The 20,828-nt window shown below is 40.1% G+C and overlaps 1 protein-coding gene across 1 annotated transcript; it reads left to right on the top strand.

Moving 5' to 3' along the window:
- The first annotated feature begins 16,910 nt into the window (after window positions 1-16,910).
- Window positions 16,911-17,642, top strand: FGFBP3 (fibroblast growth factor binding protein 3). The gene has a single exon (XM_006831135.1). The coding sequence runs from the start codon at window positions 16,911-16,913 to the stop codon at window positions 17,640-17,642; it is 732 nt and encodes a 243-aa protein (XP_006831198.1).
- The last annotated feature ends 3,186 nt before the right edge of the window (window positions 17,643-20,828 follow it).

Below are 20,828 nucleotides of genomic sequence, written 5' to 3'. Positions count from 1 at the left end.
ATACGAAAGGTAAATGTAAAGCTAATGTTCTCTCATGTAAAGTATCACATAATTCACCATAAAACATTAAAAAAAAAAAAAAAAAAAAAAGATTTACAGCTTCAAAAACCCTTTGCAGGGTCACTATGACTTGGAACCGACTTCATGGCTCACCACCACCACCACCGCCATAGGGTTTCCAAGGAGCAGTTGGTGGGTTTCAACTGCCAACCGGTGGTTAGCAGTCCAGTGCTTATTCTAGTGCCACACCTGGGCATATGTTAACTTGGGTGACTGGGAAGGCAATATACAACAAGAGGAGGGTTGGCACAGAAAAAAGATGAAAGTTGTGGATGCCTCAAGGAGTGTAAGAGATAAAGTGAATAGAGATGAACACAGTTAATTGATGGTACATGGACAGATTGTAATCATTGTAATGACACGAAGTGTGTGATTTGTTGAATGTGGGACAGATGATCTGTTCCATAAACCTTCACTCAATTCACAATAAAAAGCTGTTTGTTTGTGTGTTTTTAATGGTAAGGAAATGATTATAGGAATCAGAGTTACTATGTGGATACAATGAAGACTCTCTTTAGGGCATTGTCATGGGAGTTGCAAAAATACGTCACAACAAACCATCCTCCCACAACCTTCTTAGACAGGTTTAACAGTTCATTGTAATGGCCACAGAGAACTCAGAGACAATTCTCACAGTTATGGGGTATATTAGGAAAGTTAAATTACAATTTGGGGTCAAATGCTTAGGGCACAGTTGTTGCAATCAGCTACTGATAAATTCCCACAGGACACTGTATCCTAAGCCTCAGCCTGAAGGCACTTGGCTCTAGCTCTGAGTCAGCAAACCTAGCTCCCCGAATCTTTCCTTGTTCTGTGGGCTGAGAAGTCCACTGCTCTGCCTCATGCTCTAGGTCTTGGTACAGTTGCTATTGCTCCTCTGCCACTCCTCTTGTGTCACAGCTGATTTCCTGGGGTCCAGGGGGTTCAATGTGCAGGAATCTTGGGGTCCAAAGGATATACTTATCTCCTGGCTCCTCTTCTTTGATGATAGTGAAATCTCCCCGCCTGTTTATGAGATGGTTCATTTTAAACCCATACTAGAGTTTCAAGTTTTTACGACTATAAGTCTGCTAACGTCCACTGCTGAATAATATCATCCTATCAGTATCTTCTTCCACCTTCTCTTACCAGCTGCTCTGTGGAAGAAAGATGAAGCTTTCTGCTCCCAGAAAGATCTACAGTCTCGGAAACCCTGTTCAGGGTGGCTATGGGTCGGAACTGACTTGACAGCATATAACAACAACAACAACATCAGTATCTTCTCCCACCTTCTCTTACCCAGACCCAGCAGGGCGGAAATGTTGTTTGGTGGGAATTACAGACTATGACTAGAAGAGGCGTTAGATAACTCACTACACTGCAGGGGTGAATAATTTCCAGTCTTCTTGATACTCAAAAGTCAAATTTCAGAAAACAGAATATTTCATGTACTGGCTCTTTGGTCAAGGGAATATAGGGTATCTTGATTGAGAGTCACACTAAGACTAGATAAGGGGAGAGGGGAAATCAATGGTGCTATTATTAAACAAATGAGCATAGGTTCTTCACAGGCAGTCAGAACTAATAGCATGAGCTGTCTTAATCATGGCAGAGATTGCTAATTGCCCAGCAAACAGCCAATCGACTTCTCTTCCTTAGTAAAAGATCACTAATTATATCCAGGGTGACACTATGTTCAAAGATATTCCTTAGGTTCCTTCACAATTAGGTGTGGCCTTGTGATTAAATTTGTTGTAGTTCCCAACATTGAGTAAGGCTTTATTGAAATCTTCTTAAGAAGTGGGGCAGGGTGCAGCCAGCTGGCAGGAGCTTTTAATTTCCCTTTTACTGCTTCCTCTTGTCTTCTTCCTGAAAAGCAGACGTGATGACTGACACACTAATAGCCACTTTGTAATTAAAGAACAGAAAGAAAAAAGCTTGGTTGTTGTCCAGAAGCAGCTGATTTTTTCTACCATTCAGTTACTCTATACAGTCCTGGTGTGGTGCTGTATGCACCAGCTGCTCCTTGGAAACCCTATACAAGATCGCTATGAGTTGAAATCGACTCAACAGCACTTAACAACAACTCAATAAAGGACAGATTAAAAAAAAAATCAATGCTAAAGTTTTAAAATGCCTTTTTAATATGCAGTGTGAAGCTATAGCAATGAGTACAATCTGAATTGTACACTCAGATTCTAGCTGTCATAGGAAATACTGCTGAAGACCAGACACCAAAAGGAGACATCAGAAGAGAAGCTGAAAACGTTGCCACGCCATCAAAACATTAGACACTAGAGCAGGGGTGGGGAACTGGCCCGGCCCATGGACCATATAAGGCCCTCAAAATCATTTGGTCTGGCCCTGAAAGGCAACCGTAGTCCAGCCATCACATTGTTGTTATTATTAAGTGCTGTCCAAATGGTACAGACTCTTAGCAATCCTATATAGGGCTTCAGAGCAGTGCTTGGTGAGTTTGAACTGCTGACCCTGTGGTTCAAACCAACTTTGTGGTCCAGTGCTTTAACCTACAGCATCATATAAGAACTCCAGTCATCACATTAAGGCTAATTTTAGCAGGCTAATTTTTATTTGATAGTTTTGTATCATGTGTAATGAATGATGTTATAAACTTTGGAAGAAAAAAGTCTCTCCACCCCTAGAGTATGTATTTATGCTGATTATGTAGAATAAAACAACAATTTGATCAGACAAATCAAGCTCTTCAAGATTTTATCAGATAGGGACAGGAAACTTAGACATAGGCTACCTAAAATGGGGGGCTATAAAGGCACGAAGTGGTTGGCTTACAAATTTTCAAGAGTGACTTTAGTTTCACAGTGTGCAGGGGAAGGTAGAATCCCCACTGAATAGTTTTCAACTTGTCTGGACAGGTCTGGTGAAAGGAGATGGGGATAAAATTCTTAGGATTCAGTAGTGAGTAATTATCAAGACAAATTGCAATTGTCATAATTGTAAAACTGTGAAGGTAGAAATTCTTTAACAAAAAGGGGGAAGTAGTTCATCTTACATTCCAGGAATAGAGGACCCTAGGACCATCAAGGGAGAAAAGCATGAGTGGAATGTGGGACCCTATCAAAGGCAGCAACACCAGAGTTGGAGGCAGAGATGATGACGTGGAGAGACAGAGCAGCTGAGGACTCTAGACTCAAGGAAAGAGAAAGGCTGTGTGCTGGCAGCCAGGTGCTGGTGGCCTGGAGGCAGGCTTGCAGAATGTGTCCTTTGGTTGTTTAAATGATTATATATTCCTGAGTGTTTTTGTGTACATCAAAAAAAAAAAAAAAAAAAAAAGCAGATACTGTTGAATGATGATGCATGGAGTGGATTGCAATGCAACACAATATGATAGGATGAGTATAAAACTGATGCTCTCCTATGTAAACTATCACTCAAGTCACACAAAAAAGTTAAAAAAAAAAAAAAAGATTTATCAGAGATTAATATTGTCACTCCTGCTCAGTTTTGATTGCCATTAGCTTGATAAATATTTTTCTATCCTTTATTTATTGCAAATTGAGTGAAAGTTTACAGGGCAGATTATACATTTGACCCACTGATGTTCAGCATAATTATTGATAGATATGAATTGATTGCAGTCATTTTGCTGTGTGGTTTTTGTGGTGCTGTAGGTTTCTTTGTTCTGAATTTTTTTCTGGGCTGAGTTCATTGTTTTGGTGCTTTTCCTTGTCAATTTGTCAATGCAAACATTCCTTGTCAATGTTTGCAAAATCTTCCTGTATTTTCCTTTTCTTGATTTGATGTGTATTGCATTTCTTTGAGGTTGCCCTGTAATTTACTAATGTATTTCCCAAATTAAGACAGTCTGTTTTATCTTGAAATCTACTTGAATTCCTTGCCCTTTAGTATTCTGTAACTACACATTCCCCTCTTTTTGTTCTGTAGTTGTCCACATTATAGTTTGGTATCTCTGATTCCCTATCTTTAGTCATGCCGTTTTGTTTCACTCTGGATATTTCCAAACCTGGATTGAATTCGGAGCAATGCTGCCATATATGTCCATCTATGGTTGTGGTCTAAAGGGAGTCATTTGTAAAGTTGTCTTGGTTTTTACAAATTCCTTTAATTTCTGTTTATCTGGAAATGTTCTAATTTTGCCATCATATTTGAGGGACAGTCTTGTTGGATATGATTCTTGGTTAGCAGTTGTTTTCTTTCAGTGTTTTGTATATGTCTCCCCACGGTTTTCTCACCTGCATTGGTTTCCCTTTGTAGGTAACATTTCATTTTCCCCGAGTTGCTTTCAGAATTCTTTCCTTGTCTTTGATTTTGGAGAGTTTGATTATGATATGCCTTGGTGATTTTCTTTTGGGGTCTATCTTGTTTGGAGTTCATCCAGCTTCTTGAATACTTGTGCCTCATCTTTCATGATATTAGGAAATTTTTCTTCTAGCAACTCTTTAACTATCTTTTCTGTGGTTTTCTTTGTCTCTTCCTATTCTGGAATTCCAATCACCTGAAGGCTAATCCGCTTTGTGTTGTCACACATGAATCTTAAGCGTTCTTCAGATTTCTTCATTTTTTTTCTGATCTTATAGCTTATTAATATTGAGAAATCTATCTTCAAGCTCATTAATTCTGGCTTCCATTGATTCAAATCTTCTCCTTTGCCCTTTCAGTGTATTGTCTATGTCTCATATCTTAGTGTTGGTCTTCTGGATTTCTGTTTGCAGGTTTTGTATTGTCTCCAATGCTGTATCTATTTTGTTTGATAGTTCCTATAATGTTTTTCTGAATTATTCCTTGTTTTCTTGACCTTTCTATGAAATGTTTGGATGTACCTCAATATCATTCTACTGAATTCTTTTTCAGGTGGTTCCAGTGCCTCTTTTTCCTCAAAAGCATTTTTTTAGTTTTTCCTCTTGATTATTTTTTTGAGCTACTCTACCTTGTTTTTCCATGTGAACAGAGATTATCTGTTGCTTTCTAGGCATTGTGGTGTTGTATTTGGATTAAGTTGATATATGTATATTAGTGTATTCTTAGACATTCACCAATTCCTCCTAGTAGGTGTGATCAAGGGAGGAACTTCTCTGTTCAATGTTTGTACAGTTCAATTCAGAATAGACTTAATAAAAGTTGGTTGCAGTTGCTACTCTGGTGTATAGCAGCTGGTATTGGCTCCGGCTCAATTAGTGTTTTGTAGAGGGTACAGCTTTGGCTTGGTTGTATGGCTGCAGTTGCTGTCTCTTGTCATGTGGTGCAAGAAGAAGGAAAATGAAACAAAACAAAAGCCCACACAGTGAAAATGAGTCAGCAGATTTCTCTATGTGGAGTGCTCCACACCTATTGGCCTCTTGCCTTCACAGCCACCTGAGAAAGTTCAAAATGGCCACGCTGCATCCAGAGAGCCCACCTCCTTTCCTTCGCTTCCTACCCCTCCCAATTTTTTTTTTTTTAACTTCACGCATCTGTTCAACCCCCTCTCCTAGTGAAGGCCAGTCCAGTGCTGACCAGGGTTGACTTTGCAGATTTGGAGCAGAGTCTGCCCTAGTGGGACTATTGTATATAGTTCTTTCCTGGGGCTGGAAATCTCTAAGTGGTTCCAACCGCCTGGAAAGCAGGTGTTTCCCTGGGGTTATATGTTGGTTGAAAAGAAAAAAGAAAAAATAATAATCACACCATTGTAAGTTTCTGCACCATGAATGTGTTTTCATTTCTCTAAAGCCATTCACAAAATTTCAAGTTGGCTGCAGCAGGTTCCCTCAGCTGCCACTGTTCATCAGTCATCTCATCTCTTGCTGAGACTATTCAACTTTGTCTCCCAGAAAGCACTCAATCTACTTTTTTGCCCCTTCCTCTGAATCACTAAGTTCCAGAACTGTCCTTTGTATTTGTCTCATCTGGCTTTCTGTATCATTGCTACAGAGAGTCTGTACAGTCTTTCAACCTATTCTGCCATCTTTCATGACTTGTTTGTAATCAAGCTCTCCAAATTTCAGAAATAAACTTAAAGACATGCACAGATCTCTACCAGTCAAAATAGGATATTTACATAATTTAAGAGAAAATACAACAAAACTCATATCTCCAAATACTGATTACCAAGCAGTTCATCATCGCAGAAGCATTGGAAAGAAACAAGGGAGCAACGGAGGTGCTCCAGAAGTCTCACCGAGTGACAGGCATCAAATTCATGTAACCACATACTACATTATTGACACACTTGAATCTTGCATAAAAAGAAGGGCAAAGTGTATGAAGTACTTTACATTTATTTTCCTTTTTTTAAACATTTAATATTTTATTTAACATATCCAACCACTTATAAAACTCAATTCTATGACAGGGCATGGAATAGAGTAATGACTCTGGAATAGGAAAAGAACTCCAAAATCTCAGGATTTTTCCATCTTAAACAATGTGGGTATGTATGTCTGCTGAAGAATTCATGAAAGTATACAAGAAATTACTAAAGGCTTATTTTGATGATATAAATGCAAACCTTTACAGAGAGGTGCAAACATTTCTTTCTTAAATGAGAACTAAAATTTCAGATTCAGAAAAAACAAATTGTACTCATGTAGATATATATGATTCCATAATAGAAGGTAACTGTATATTCCCCAATGTTGAAATTGCTTTAACCATATTCCTAACTTTAGTGACCACAATTGCATAATAGAGCAGTTATTTTTGTCCCTAAGGAGACTCAAAAACCCTCAGCATCCAACAATGATTCAAGAAATACTTAATGCACTGTGTTTATTATACATGGAAGAAGCTCTGGTAGCGTAGTGGTTATGACTCGGGCTGCGTACTGCAAGGTCAGCAGTTCGAAACTACCAGCTGTTCCACGGGAGAAAGGTGAGGCTTTCTGCCCCATAAAGATTTACAGCCTCGGAAACCCTGTACAGGGTCGCTATGAGTCAGGTCAGAACCGACTCCATGGCACATAACAACAACAACAATTATACATGGAAGTAGATACTAATTAGTTATAATGAAATCATTGAAGAATTTGTAAAAACAAAGAATAGAAATATTTTTATTATAACATAGATGAAAATCTATCTAAAATATAGTAATACGTAATATGTGTCTTTTGATAATTAACTTTTCTTTAGACATTTTTTCATTTATTCATTTATAGTTATATTAATCATCAAGAAATAAATACCAAATTTGAACCTGAACTATTTAAAGCAAAATTGGTGTAAGTTGATTTTCACTGTGGGAGATCAAAAAAATCTTACACTGATTGCTGAGAAAATGAAATTCATTGTTTCTTTTCTTTTCTTTTTGCTATAGAATTATGGAATATTCTTTTTGTAAAAATGTAGTATATAGTAAAGATCTCAGTACTTTGCTCCCACCAAAAATTTTATAATCCAGTTCATCTCATCCCGCTAAAATGGCACATACCACTTTTGTGTTCATTTGCTAATATTATAGTCACATTTTAAAAATATAGTTACTTCTTGTATAACTAACACACACACTTGTACATATATAACACAGATCCCATTAGAATGCATGAGTAAACAGAGGAGGAAGCACCACATATTATTAGTGTTTAGGGCCCTCCCATGCCTTAATCTGGTCCTGGCCACTACTCTAAAGGAGCCCTAGTGGAATAAACACTGGACTGCTACCATTAGGTCAGCAATTAAAACCCATCGGCTGCTCTGTGGGGAAAAGATGAGACGGTCTGTTACCAGAAGGATTTACAGTATTGGAAATCCTGTAGTCCCTATGAGTCAGAGTCGACTAGATGGCATTGGGTTTAGTTCCTTTGTTTAGGATCATTACTCCAGAGAATCACTCAATTACTACAAGAAGAGCATAAAAGTATACAAGGGTGTTCACTGTAGCATTACTTATCATATAGAAAATCTGGAAATAACCTAAAGGTCAAGTAATAGAATAATTTGTAGTTGTTATTAGGTGCCATGAGTGGTGATGGTTAATCTGAGCAAAAAGAAGTCTTTGATAACTTCAATCTTTTCTCCATTTATATGGATGTTGTTTATTGGTCCAGTGGTGAGGATTTTTGTTTTCTTTACATTAAGTTGCAACCCGTACCACAGGCTGTGGGGATAGAGGTAAATACTATTGACAGATGGTACATGGAGGGAATTGTAATCATCGCATTGAAACAAAGTGTGAGTCATAGAATGTAAAATTGACAATTTGCCCTGTAAACTTGTACTCAATTCATAATAAAAATGTAAAATAAATAAAGAAATAGGTCTGGTAGTGCAGTGGGTTACACTTTGGGCTGCTAACTGCAAGGTCAGTAGTGTGAGTCCACCAGGCACTCCATGGGAGAAAGACGAAGCTTTCTGCTCCTGTAAAGATTTAGAGCCTCAGAAACCCTCTGCAGGGTCACTACGAGTCACACCACCACCACCACCACCACCATCACCATCATCACCAACTATGTCTTTAGAAACCCATTCTATCTATCATTCAATCAAGTCATCTGCTGCAGGATGGTGAGGAACATAGTTGTTGTTAAGTGCCGTAGAGGCGGTTCTGACCCATAGAGATCCTATATAGAGTTTCTGCAGAGCAGCTGGTGAGCTTGAACCATTGACTTTGCATTTCAAACCAACTTTGCAGTCCAGTGCATTAACCCACAGTGCCACAACAGGACTCTGAGGAACATAGCTGTTGTTGTTTTTAAGTGCCGTTGAGTCGATTCCGACCCACAGCGACCCTCTATAGGGTTTCCAAGGGGCAGCTGGTGAGCTTGAACCAACAACCTTGCAATTCAAATAGCTTTGCAGTCTGGCGCATTAACACACAGCACCACACCAGGACTCCGAAGAATATAGTAAGACCAGTGAATTCCATGAACATGGGCCCATTGCCATACTTCATTTGCTATGAAGTGATTCCCTTGATCCAAGACTATGCTGTATGGTGAATACCATGAAGATGGATAAGGCATTCTGTGAGTTCACAAATTGTAGTTTGGGCAGAAGCATTGTCTGCATAGAAGGCAAATCTATATCCAGAGTAAGTGTCTATTTCAGTAAGAACAAAACATTGCCTTTTCCATGATGGAAGTAGTCCAGTTTAATCGACCCACTACCAACCAGGTTGCTGGCTGATCTCCCAGAGGAATGGCCCCATATTGTGAACTCCTTTTTGTTTTCTGCTTCTGGCAGATTGGTCGTTCAGCAGTGGCTGTAACCAAGTGAGACTTGGTGAGTGGAAGCCCATGCTGCTGAGTCCATGAATAACCTCCATCCCTGCCACCATGGCCACTTTGTTCATGAGCCCATTGGGCAATGACAGGAATGGATGGGGAAGGAGGACGATCAATTTCTACAGAATATGTCATCCTATCCATTTGATTAAAATCCTCCTCTGAAGAGTAACTCTTTGGTGAGCGTTCACATGAGACACAAATATCTTCACTTTCTTGACCCATTTAGAGGTCTATCCATATACCTCTTTTCCAATTTTCCAATCTTTTTCTTTCCAAGTCCCTAACTATTGAGCCAAACGATTGGCCACAACCCATGAATCAGTGTACAGTTGGATATCTCGTCATTTCTCCTTCCAAGCAAAATTAACAAGGTACACTGCTTGAAGTTCTGTCCTCTGGGAGGATTTCCCTTCACCTCTGTCCTTCAGGGAAGTCCCCAAAAGGGGCTGTGGTGCTGCTGTTCACTTTTCAATGGTTCCTGCATATTTTGCAGAACCATCTGTAAACTAAGCATTAGTTTTCTCTTCCACGGTCAAGTGATCATAAGGAACTCCCCATGAGGCCACAGGTGTGGACTGAGAGACAGAAAGTAATGTGACAAGAGTGGCTACCATGGGCATCTGGGTCATGCAGTTTACTTGTACTTTCATATCCTGCTCGAGCTGAAACATGGACTGAAGTATCTGTGCTAAGTGGGCGCATATCAAGAAACTCAGGTTGATCTGATTTTATGTTCCTTGCACTATTATTAGCTCACACCTTTAATAGCCATTCTCACACACATTCTCCAGGGTTTTGTTTGTACATATTAGAAAAGTCAAGCAGTTCTTTTGGAATGTAGTGTACCTCTTCCTGTGTCCTAATTTTCACTTTACCTTGCTGGGACTTAACTCTTCTAGTTATAGGTCAAGAAGCAGTAATGGGTGGTAATGTGTTTCCTGGAAATCTTCAGCATTATCTCGTATGGCATCTGCCTCAGACAATTCCCCAGACAGTTCCCTGGCACTACTTCCAATAATGACTCATCAGGTACACCTTGGTTAATCTTATCACAGAGGCTAAAAGGGCTGGTTCCGTTGGCAGAAATAATTTGATGGAAGCCAGGGACTCACTGTTCCCAGTTTCCTGATTATTTGTCCATATGTGCCCATCCCAAGTTTCAGTATCCCATTTCTTCCCAATCAATGCCCTCACTTTAACATTAGACACCAGTTTTGTTGGTAAGTGCCATTGAGTTGGTTCAGACTCACAGAGACGCTGTATATGGTTTCCGAGGAGTGACTGGTGGGTTTGAACTGACGACCTTGCAGCTCAAACCAACTCTGCAGTCCAGCACATTAGCCTGCAGCACCATACCAAGATTCGAGGTTGGGAATGCAGCTACTCTTACTTTAAGACTGTGGGTTTGGTTTTTGGCAATATCAGCTCTGCTACTACAAGAAACAGAGTCCTGGTGTGGCGCTGTTGGTTAATGTGCCAGACTGCAAAGCCGTTTGAACTGCAAGGTCAGTGGTTCAAAATCACCAACTGCTCCTTTGAAACCCTATACAGGGTCGCTATGGGTCGGAACCAACCCGATGGCACTTAACAACTACAAGAAATAAGACTTTCTTTCAGGGTACAAGTAGAAACTTTGAAGTCACTTGAGCTGTAACTCCTTAGCCTTGAATGCATCTCTTTCCTTCACCATTTGGTCTATTGTAAGTAGGACCAAACAATCAGCTCTCTACTTCTCATCCTGAAAAATTGCAGAAAAGTATCAAACACATGATCACCCAGAGCCATGTTCTCTCCAATATGTGATCTATTCATGGTGATATTTTGCATATTAATATTGCCACCTTACACCATGGATTAGCAGCACCCTCCACCTCCTTCCTAGTGGACACAGAATTATCAGTTATCATAAAACCAATTTAGAAAACTCATTCTTATGATTTTGTTTCTCAAGGACTACTCCTGGTACCAAATGTCTTAGGATGGGTTCTCCAAAGAAGCAAAACCAGTGAACCTCATATATGTATATATAAAGAGAAGTTCATGTCAAGGAAATGGCTCACACAGTTGTAGAGGTGGGCAAGTCCTAAGTCTATGGGTCAGATGAACCAAGCTTGGCAGGTCAGATGACATGTAGGCAGGTTGGACAGGTAAGATGGAAGTTACTGATAACTCCCAGGATTAACAGGCAATAGAGTAGGCCGTTGGCTCAAGTCCAAAGAACCAGAGGTTAGATGATGTACCAGATGTGAGGTACAGACCCAGCAAAAAGCAGCAAGTTCTACTCAATTTTCCAATATATTGGAAGCAGGCCACACTCTCAAGGAAATTTCCTTTGACTTGATTGGTTGTTCATAGCAGATGTCATCATAGATATGATTATATTATATTAGATCTCACAATGATGGATAACTACATTGTAATTACCAAACCACTGAGAATTCTGGCCCTGCCAAGCTGCCACATAACCTTAACAATCACAACATTATAACATAATCATACTTTTTAGTGATGATCTTGCTCAAAGAAACACATAGGGCTGAGACCATTCTAAGAATTTTATAAATAATGACTCTGATCTATATTATTATATAATTTTTATAAGACAATATTCAATCCATCTGCAGATATGTTGTTGTTGTTAAGTGCCATCGAGTCGATTCCGACCCATAGCGACCCTTTATAGGGTTTCCAAGGAGCAGCTGGTGAGCTTGAACCGCCGACCTTGCAGTTCAAACGGCTTATCTGCAGCTATTGTTGTTGTTGTTAAGTGCCGTCGAGTCGGTTCCGACCCATAGCGACCCTGTACAGGGTTTCCAAGGGTGTAAATCCTTACGGGAGTAGAAAGCCTCATCTTTCTCCCGCGGAGCGGCTGGTAGTTTCGAACTGCTGACCTTAAGGTTCGCAGCCCGATTCGTAACAACTACGCTACCAGAGCTCCGATCTGCAGCTATATCACAATTTAATTAATGCTGGTTTACCTTTTTGCCATATCTCTTTTTTCCACCATTTTTGTGATGGAATATGTATAACAAAATATTTTCCATTTCAACCATTTTTATATGTACAATTTAAAACTTTAAAACTCTAATTAGGTTCACCATGTTGTGCAAATATCACCACTATCGACTTATAAATTTTTAAAATCATCCTTAACAGAAACTCAGGAGCCCTTCCTATTTCTCCCCTCCTCCCATCACTAATAAGCTTTGGTCTGTATGTATTTGCCTATTCTAGATATTTCATATAAGTAGAATCATCCAATATTTGTCCTTTTGCATCTGACTTATTTTACTCAGTTTAAGGTTTTCAAGGTTTATCGGTGTTGTAGCATATATCAGAACTTCATTTTTTATGGCTAAATAATATTCCATTAGGATTCCTGGTGTGGCACTGTGGGTTAATGCCTAGACTGCAAAGTCGGTTTATACCACACGGTTGGTGGTTCAAGCTCACCTGCTCCTTGGAAACCCTATACAGGGTCATTATGAGTCAGAACTGACTTGATGGCCTCTCAACAACAACATTCCATTGTATGTATGGACCACATTTTATGTGGTTTCATGCTTTGGCTATTGTGATTATGAATATTTTTATACATGTGTTATTATTATTATTTGCTTTCATTTATATAAAGAAACACTGAACTCACCTCTGTAGCTCAATTTTCAGCTGAACAATAGGAAATTTTATAACAAAAGTAGGGAGATTCACAACCTACAGTCAAAAGGATAACATTTGCCAAGGACAAAGTTCAGAAGTCAGGAAGGGATAGAAAAGGAGGAATGGAAATTGCAAACACAGGAGGACATAGAATGAAGAATGTTATATTATGGGAATTGCGATCAATGACACGAAACAAAATGTGTACATATTGTTGTATGGAAAAACCGGTTCATAATATAAAGTTAAAAAAGAAAATTAGCTGGCTTTTTGTAACCTGGCACACAGCAAATCTGAACTCCCTTACTTTTTCCTTTGATAACAATGTTTCTGGTAGCAAAGTATATATACCTTTGGAATATCAGTAATGATGACTGCTCAGATAATAAACTTTTTCTTTGCAGTAGTGCAGAATGCCACAAGATGTCACTCTTCAGCTGGAAAACTATTTTAATTCAGCACCGAAGCAACCAAATAATCCCAGAGCAATATACAAAAGATTCATCAGTACTCTACTCACACAATACAATTTTCTGGGGAAGTGAGAGTTTTCACCTGTGAATTTTATAATTTAGTTATTCTTGCTTATGGAGCATGTTAGTATTTTTTTAAAAAACATTTTTATTGTCAATTGAGTGAAGATTTATAGAACAGATCATCAGTCTGAAATCATACACTTTGTGTCATTACAATGATTGCAAACCCTTTCATGTACCATCAGTTAGCAGAATTTACCTGTATTCACTTTAACTCTTACACTCCTCTCTGTGTCTTCAACTACCTACATCTTTTCTTGTGTCAACTTCCCTCTTGTTGTAGATTGCCTTCCCTGTCACCCATGAATAATTTTCCCTTCCCTCCCACTCCCGGTAACCATCATAGAACTTTATAGATAGTTACTTTTAGCAGGGAAACCTTTTCTTAGCTTTTTACTACAGTGGTATCATACAACATTTGTCCTTTTGTGATTGACTAATTTCACTCAGCATAATGTCCTCCTGTTTCAATCATGTTATGAAGTGTTTTGCAGATTTGTCATTATTCTTCAGTATTGCATAGTATTCCATTATGTGTATTTACCAAAGTTTGTTTAACCATTGCTCTGTTGATGGGCATTTAGGCTGTCTCCATCTTTTTGATATTGTGAATAGTTCTGCAATGACTATGGGTGTTCATATATTATGGCTCTCATTTCTCAAGGATATATACCAAGTAGGGACTATTTTAGTATTTCTGAACTTCATAGGCACTAATTGGTTTTCATTATGTTATGTTGGTGTAGTTAAGACACTCATTACCCTGTCTGTCAGTTTGTCATACTGTGGTGGCTTACATGTTGCTATGATGCTAGAAGGTATGTAACCAGTCTTTTTAATACCAACAGAGTCACCCATGGTAGAGCTGCCAGACTAACACAGATGAGGAAGACACGCCTATCAATCTACTTCCAAAAATGAGCCAATGAAAACCCTATGGACCACGAGAGAAAATCATCTCATATAATCCTACAAGAGGAGCCCCGTAGGGTGGAAGGCACTCAAAATACATACTGGCTGCAACAATAGATTTGAGCTGACTCAGTGATTCAGTGGCAACGGTTAAGATATAACTAACTTGGAAAGTAGTAAAATACAAAGCTAAAATATTAGGGTCATTGGTTATTGAAAGTCTGATGGTTTATGGCTTTATCACTAAATAGATACATGACCTGAGACAAGTCATTTAATCTCTCTGATTTTATCACAGTGGTATAAATGTCCTTTCTTAAGTCAATATACACTACTACATAGTGCATAGTGCAAATGGTTAATGTATTTGTCTGCTAACTGAAAGGTTGGAGGTTTGAGTCTCCCTAGAGGCACCTTGGAAGAAAGAACTGGTGATCTACTTCTAAAAATCAGTCACTGAAAACTCTGACACACATGGGGTCTCCATGAATCTTTCTCAGCTTGACTGGTGTTTCTGTTTTACTCTACTCTTATATATTAGTACATTTCTATAATTCTAAAGCTTTTGGTGTGGTTCTGTGGGTTAATGTGCTGGACTGCAAGGTTGAATCACAATGTTAGCAGTTCAAGCTCACCAGCCATGCCTCGGAAACCTTATACAGGGTCATTATTCGGAACCAACTCTCGAGGGCACTTAACAAAAATTCAAATTATAATTGTTCAAATAAAATAACAATGGGGGCTCAGTAGTAGAAAATGCTGCCTCCCAAAGATATTAGGAAATATAATGGGACTTTTTGGCATCTTGGCAACTATTTTAGGAAAATATTTACTTGTATATAATACTTATTATACTTGTATAATATAATTTACTTGTATATATACTTATTATAGTCTGAGGTATAAACTATTGAAATTAAAAATGTTGTTGTTGTTAAGTACCATACAGTCAGTTCCGACTCATAGCGACTCTGCACAGAGTTTCCGAGGCTGTAAATCTTTACTGGAGCAGAAAGCCTCATCTTTCTCCCGTGGAACGGCTGGCAGTTTGGAACTGCCAACCGTGAGGTTAGCAGCCCGATTCGTAACCACTACGCTACCAGAGCTCTTTGAAATAAAAAATAGATTGCACATATTATTATGAAGACTTAAAAAAGATGGTGGAATATTTTGTAGTTTAAAAAGGTGCTGGTGGTAGTGGTTATGTGCTGTGGAGTTAGTTAATGACCCTGTGTAGGGTTTCTGAGGCTATGAATCTTCACAGGAGCAAAGAGCTTCATTTTTCCATGCAGAACGGCTGGTAATTTTGAACTGCTGACCTTGAGGTTAATAGCCCAACTCGGAACCCCTACACTAGCAATGCTCCTTAGTTTAAAAAGGTAACTTTGCTTAAATATAAAATTTTCGAGTCAAGAACACATTCTTACAGTTTATGCCATTTGTGTCAGTAACATTATCTTATAATACCCCCCAATTTTTTTACTTCTAATTTTTATAATATGTTTGTAGCTGATTTATAATATCTAAAAATAATCAAAAGTCCAAATGTTTATGCCTGAGTGAACTGCTGGACACGGTGATCGGTTAACGAAATTGGGTAGCATATTTTTAATAGTACTATTAAAATTATATTATTAGGATGAGAAAGTTTCCAAAAAATGGGCCAAAATATAGGACTCAGAATGAAAGGAAAGGTAGAAAGGATATTGATAGTAAGACTGTGAAAATAAGACCTGCTTTAGAATCTTAACACGTGTTGTTGTTTTTTCATTTTGCTTATTATCTTTCTGAATAACTATTTTCAGATGGTTAAATATGTAAAATGAAATAAAAGTCCTATTTATAAAAATTCTCATGATTATTTTTAAATAGTTGAAGCAAAACACATGCTTTGTATTTCATGTTACAGTGCCACTTCCATCACGTATGGTGTGTGCATGTGCAGAGTGGTGGGAAATCTCTAGAGTATGAGAAGTTTGGGAGGGGCATAGTGGTGGGGCCCTCCTGTCCCATTGATAACACATTCATTCACAGGCAGACGACTAAAACGGACTAACCTCTCAAGCAGTGGTTCCCTGTATCCTACTAAGACTCCGCCACCTATCGCGATATTCCGTAAGTTCAAAGTACAGTAAAAGTGTATGTTTCCCAGAAACAATCTGAAATGTTTTTGTAGATTGGAGGGTGGAGAGGGGAAGGAGTGGAAATTGTAATTCATTATCGAAAATCACTTTGCTGTAGTTGTATTTGCATGGGGGAAGAAAACCCCAAAGCACAAATGGTTTCAAAACAATTCTTTAGGCAGTAATTGGTTTTCCCTCAAGAAAGCTCTTCAGAGGGTCCCCTAGCACTGGAAGCCAGCAGGTAGAAAGCCTGGGGAGGGGAGGGAAGACTCGCAGGTGCACGTGCAGGAGAGAAGGGCTATGCTGGTCTCAACTGGTGGCCTTCTCTGTCTGCCTCTGTCTTCAGGTCCAGGGGATGCTCCTTGACTGGTCCTGCCTCTGCTGAAGCTTTCAAGGGACCCAGAAGAGCACAGCAGAACGCCGAGGCGAGCCCCGCGGACCATGATTTCTCCAAAGGTGCAAGCGCCGCTCTTGCTGGTGGTGCTGGCAGACTGTCTCCTCGCGGCGGCCCGGAAGGACCAGGGGGCGGCTGGCAGCGCAGCGCCGCCGGCCCTGGACCTCGCGAGAGGCTCCTCGGGCCGTTTTGTCAGCCCTGAGCAGCACGCGTGCGGCTGGCAGCTCCTGTTGCCCACTCCGGGAGCTGCGGCGGGCAGCGAGCTGGCGCTTAGCTGCCAGGGCCCGGACGGGGCGCGCTACCAGTGCGTCTATCACTGGCAGCCGGAGCTCTGCGCCGCCTACGCGGCCCGCGGCGCGCATTACTGGAAGCAGGTGCTGGGCCGGCTGCGCAAGAAGCGGCTGCCCTGCCACGACCCCGCGCGGCTCAGGGTCCGCCTGTGCTCCGGCAAGAAGGGCCACGGCGCCCAGCTGCGCCTCGCGCCCCGCGCGTCCCGGCCCGCGGGCTCCACAGCGGCTGGCTTCCCCCGGAAGCCCAAACCGCGGGTCAGGGGCCTGGAGTCCGCACCTCCCGCGAGCACGTTGTCCAAAGAGAAGCCCTCTGAGAAGAAGACCAAAGGGGGCAAGAAGAAGGGGATTTTGAGCCCCGACGAAGAGCGACACATGGGAACCGGGCTGGACCTGGACGGGCTGGACCAGAACGCGGAGCTCACAGAAACCTACTGCGCTGAGAAGTGGCACTCCCTCTGTAACTTCTTTGTCAATTTCTGGAATGGTTGAGGCTTCTGACCCGGAGAGGGAGCAGAGGGTGTAGGAGTATTGGGGAACGGGGTGGGGGATGGGGTTCAGCTCAGCAAGGAGGGGAATCTAATGGTATTGTGAGGCCTAGGGATCTGGGGATAGAAAGTGGGAAGCAGTCCAGCTTCTAGAGCGGGAAGGGGCGTTTGGGATGAGGGTGTAGAGGTATAGAAAATCTCAAACAGCAAAGAAATTTAAATTTCTTTAAAAGTATTAACTTTGATTAGAGGACAAGAAATAGTGGAAATAAAAGTAGGCATACTTTAAGCATACAAAAACTATAGATTAGGGAGAGAGGTGGGTACACAGAGAGGCTGAGTGTATGGGGGAAAGAGTGAAAGTAATGAGTCTCTTGGGTGGGAAGCGGCATGCAATGTACTGTTGTTCTACACATTTATATTAAAATATCACCAGCCTGAATTATTCAGAGCCATTTATCACCTAATCAGCTGACAAAATTGGAGGCTTTTTTCTTTCTTCCCCCCACCCCCCCATTCTGAATTATTGTGAACTTGGATGCCTCTTGGTGTCATGGACGGTCTCTATGAGGATAGAAACTATTCAGAAATAAAACCTGACTTCAAGAAAAGACTTTAAGGATGGTTGACTTTTGATGAATTCTTTTAGAAGCTCTGCATTTTAAAGGAATTATGCCTAGTGATCTACAACTTAACTAAATTCAGAAGTGAATTGTAGAAACTGAGTACTCCAGCTTATTTGTTTTAAAGAAACAATTTTCTTGATATGTATGTGATCAAGTTTTGTTTTTAAAGCAGCTAACATTTCAGTATGTATCTCGGAACCATCACGGAAGTTGCATCTCTCCGTTTCATGTAATTAATTGCTAACATCATTCATTTAAAGTATGTAATGATATACGTTGTGCATATTTGGTGTTCAATAAAAACTACTGATAAATTTAAAGAACTGACAGAGCAGTGGAAATTCTACCTGCATTTGATCTTGAGGACACTTTGAACAAAGTTCCTAGACATATCTTGAATTGTTGGGGAAAGACATGAACTAAGAACTCTGCATAAGGCAAGAGTCACACACTGGCAGTTCCTGGGACCTGTCATTGCTTGGCTTGGCCTCTGTCTCCTTCCTGCCTTCCTTCTTTTCTTACTTTTTCTCTTTCTGTCCTCTTTTCCCTCCCCTCCTTTAGTTTGGGTTAGTTGCCAGCATTTAATAATTAGATAACAGCACATAAAAATCCAGATTTTTTAGTTGTTTTGGAAAATCAAAAGATAGTTCACTGCTGGATTGCCTTCTTATACAGCAACAATTAGCTGACACTGATTTTAGATAAGGCATGTCTTCTAAACTCCTCTGTGGTTCCCACACATCTTATTAATTAACTTTATTTACTTTTATGATTGGCCAGAGCCCACTAGACATTTGAGCTACTTACTCTCCAGGTTTTTACCTTTCTCTTGAACTTTTGTCTTTCTTGCCCTTCCCCTTATAAAACAGTGGTGGGTACAAACAATCTTAAAAGGAACTAAATATTTCTGACTCTTTTTTCTGTTTGTCCTGCTTGAAGGAAATGAAAAATATTTTATACCGATTCTATACATTCTTATAGTTTATATAACGATAAAGTTATAGAATATAGTTTCAGACCAGGTTTATAATGTTATAGTCTGAATAACATGAACATTATATAAAATTCATCTTGGTCAAGGAAAGGAAGCTAAGAGTAATCAGAAGCCAACCCCTAAATATACTGACCAATGTATACTTTTTTCTTGGCAAAATGTCAGCATCAATAGAAGATATTGGAAATGAAACATCTTTGTCTAGAACCATACGAAAATAATACTTTTACCTCTGCATATAAGACAACTACTAATCCCTGCCTCTGTGGCCTTTGGTATCTGATGAACTTATCTCTATGGAAGAGGGAAAGGCCAAGCACTGTAGGTACAAGTATACAGTGTGGGTTGCTACTGCCTCCCTCTTCCTCTTTACTAAGAATGGTTGTACCCGGGCTCTGCCTCTGGAAGAGGATAGGGACTGGCAGAGGCCAGCTGCTTGCAGAAGAAGGGCAACGAACTCACCACAATCACCTTCAGAGTATTGTTGTTGTTGTTAAGTGCCGTCGAGTCAATCCCAACCTATAGCAACCCTGTATAGGGTTTCTGAGGAGCAGCTGGTGAACTTAAGCCGCTGACCTTGCAGTACAAATGGCTTTGCAGTCTGACACATTAACCCACAGTACCACACCAAGACTCCAAGCTAATTTCCTGTGTCTTTGAATCTGTACATGGAGGGGAATCTAACTGAACTAAATGTAAGGTCCCTAAGGCACATTGCCAGCATTCTAGAAACATACACATAATTTTACATAGTGTTGATATACAAACATCAACAAGTAGTATGTATAGCATACTGCATGTTTCAACCCAAGAAAGATCATGGAGTTGGAAAAGATTCAGAGAAAGACAACCAAAATGACCAGGGAAAATGAGGAGACTTCAGGATCTGGAGTATATAGAAAGATTTGAAATGATAGGCTGGAAGAACAGGCCTACAGTTGGAAGAAGACAGGATGAAATTCTCCAAAATAACAAGGAGGATGGACATGAGAAACATGGGTATTTGCCCATACGGGTACCTTCAAGAGTAAGGGGACAGATCTCGTATTAGCAGGGACATCTGAAGTAGCAGAGCATCTGTGGTTCACTGCATGGGAGGCAGAGAATTGATGTGACTTCACATAAATTAGGCCATCTTGTTATGGTTCTGTTGCCCAAGTTATTTAGCACAGAGATGACAGAGAAAGGTGGATTTACATCTGTGAACTGCGTACCCAATGTGCCTCCCCATCTTCACTTGGATTAGGCATCTTTTCAATTTTCAAACCCCTCCAGTCTCTTTCTTTTCTGGGCTGCTCTTCTCATTGTTGTTAAGTGCTAGTGAGTCAGTTCAAACTCATAACAACCCTGTGTAAGGTTTCTGAGGAGTGACTGATGGGTTTGAACTGCCAACCATGTAGTAAGCAGTCCAATGCTTATCCTACAGTGCCACACCAGGACTTTGTCTGACTCAGGCTTCTCTACACACCATCAACATAATTAATCCTCCTAAAACTTTACTGTCATCCTATGACTCAGCTTACAATTTTAAATAAAGACAGTATCAATAACAGATTGCTCCTTTAGAATG

Source organism: Chrysochloris asiatica, unplaced genomic scaffold (genome assembly GCF_000296735.1).
Source record: "Chrysochloris asiatica unplaced genomic scaffold, ChrAsi1.0 scaffold00003, whole genome shotgun sequence".
Taxonomy (NCBI): Eukaryota; Metazoa; Chordata; class Mammalia; order Afrosoricida; family Chrysochloridae; genus Chrysochloris; species Chrysochloris asiatica.
This window is presented reverse-complemented; position numbering and strand designations above follow the sequence as displayed.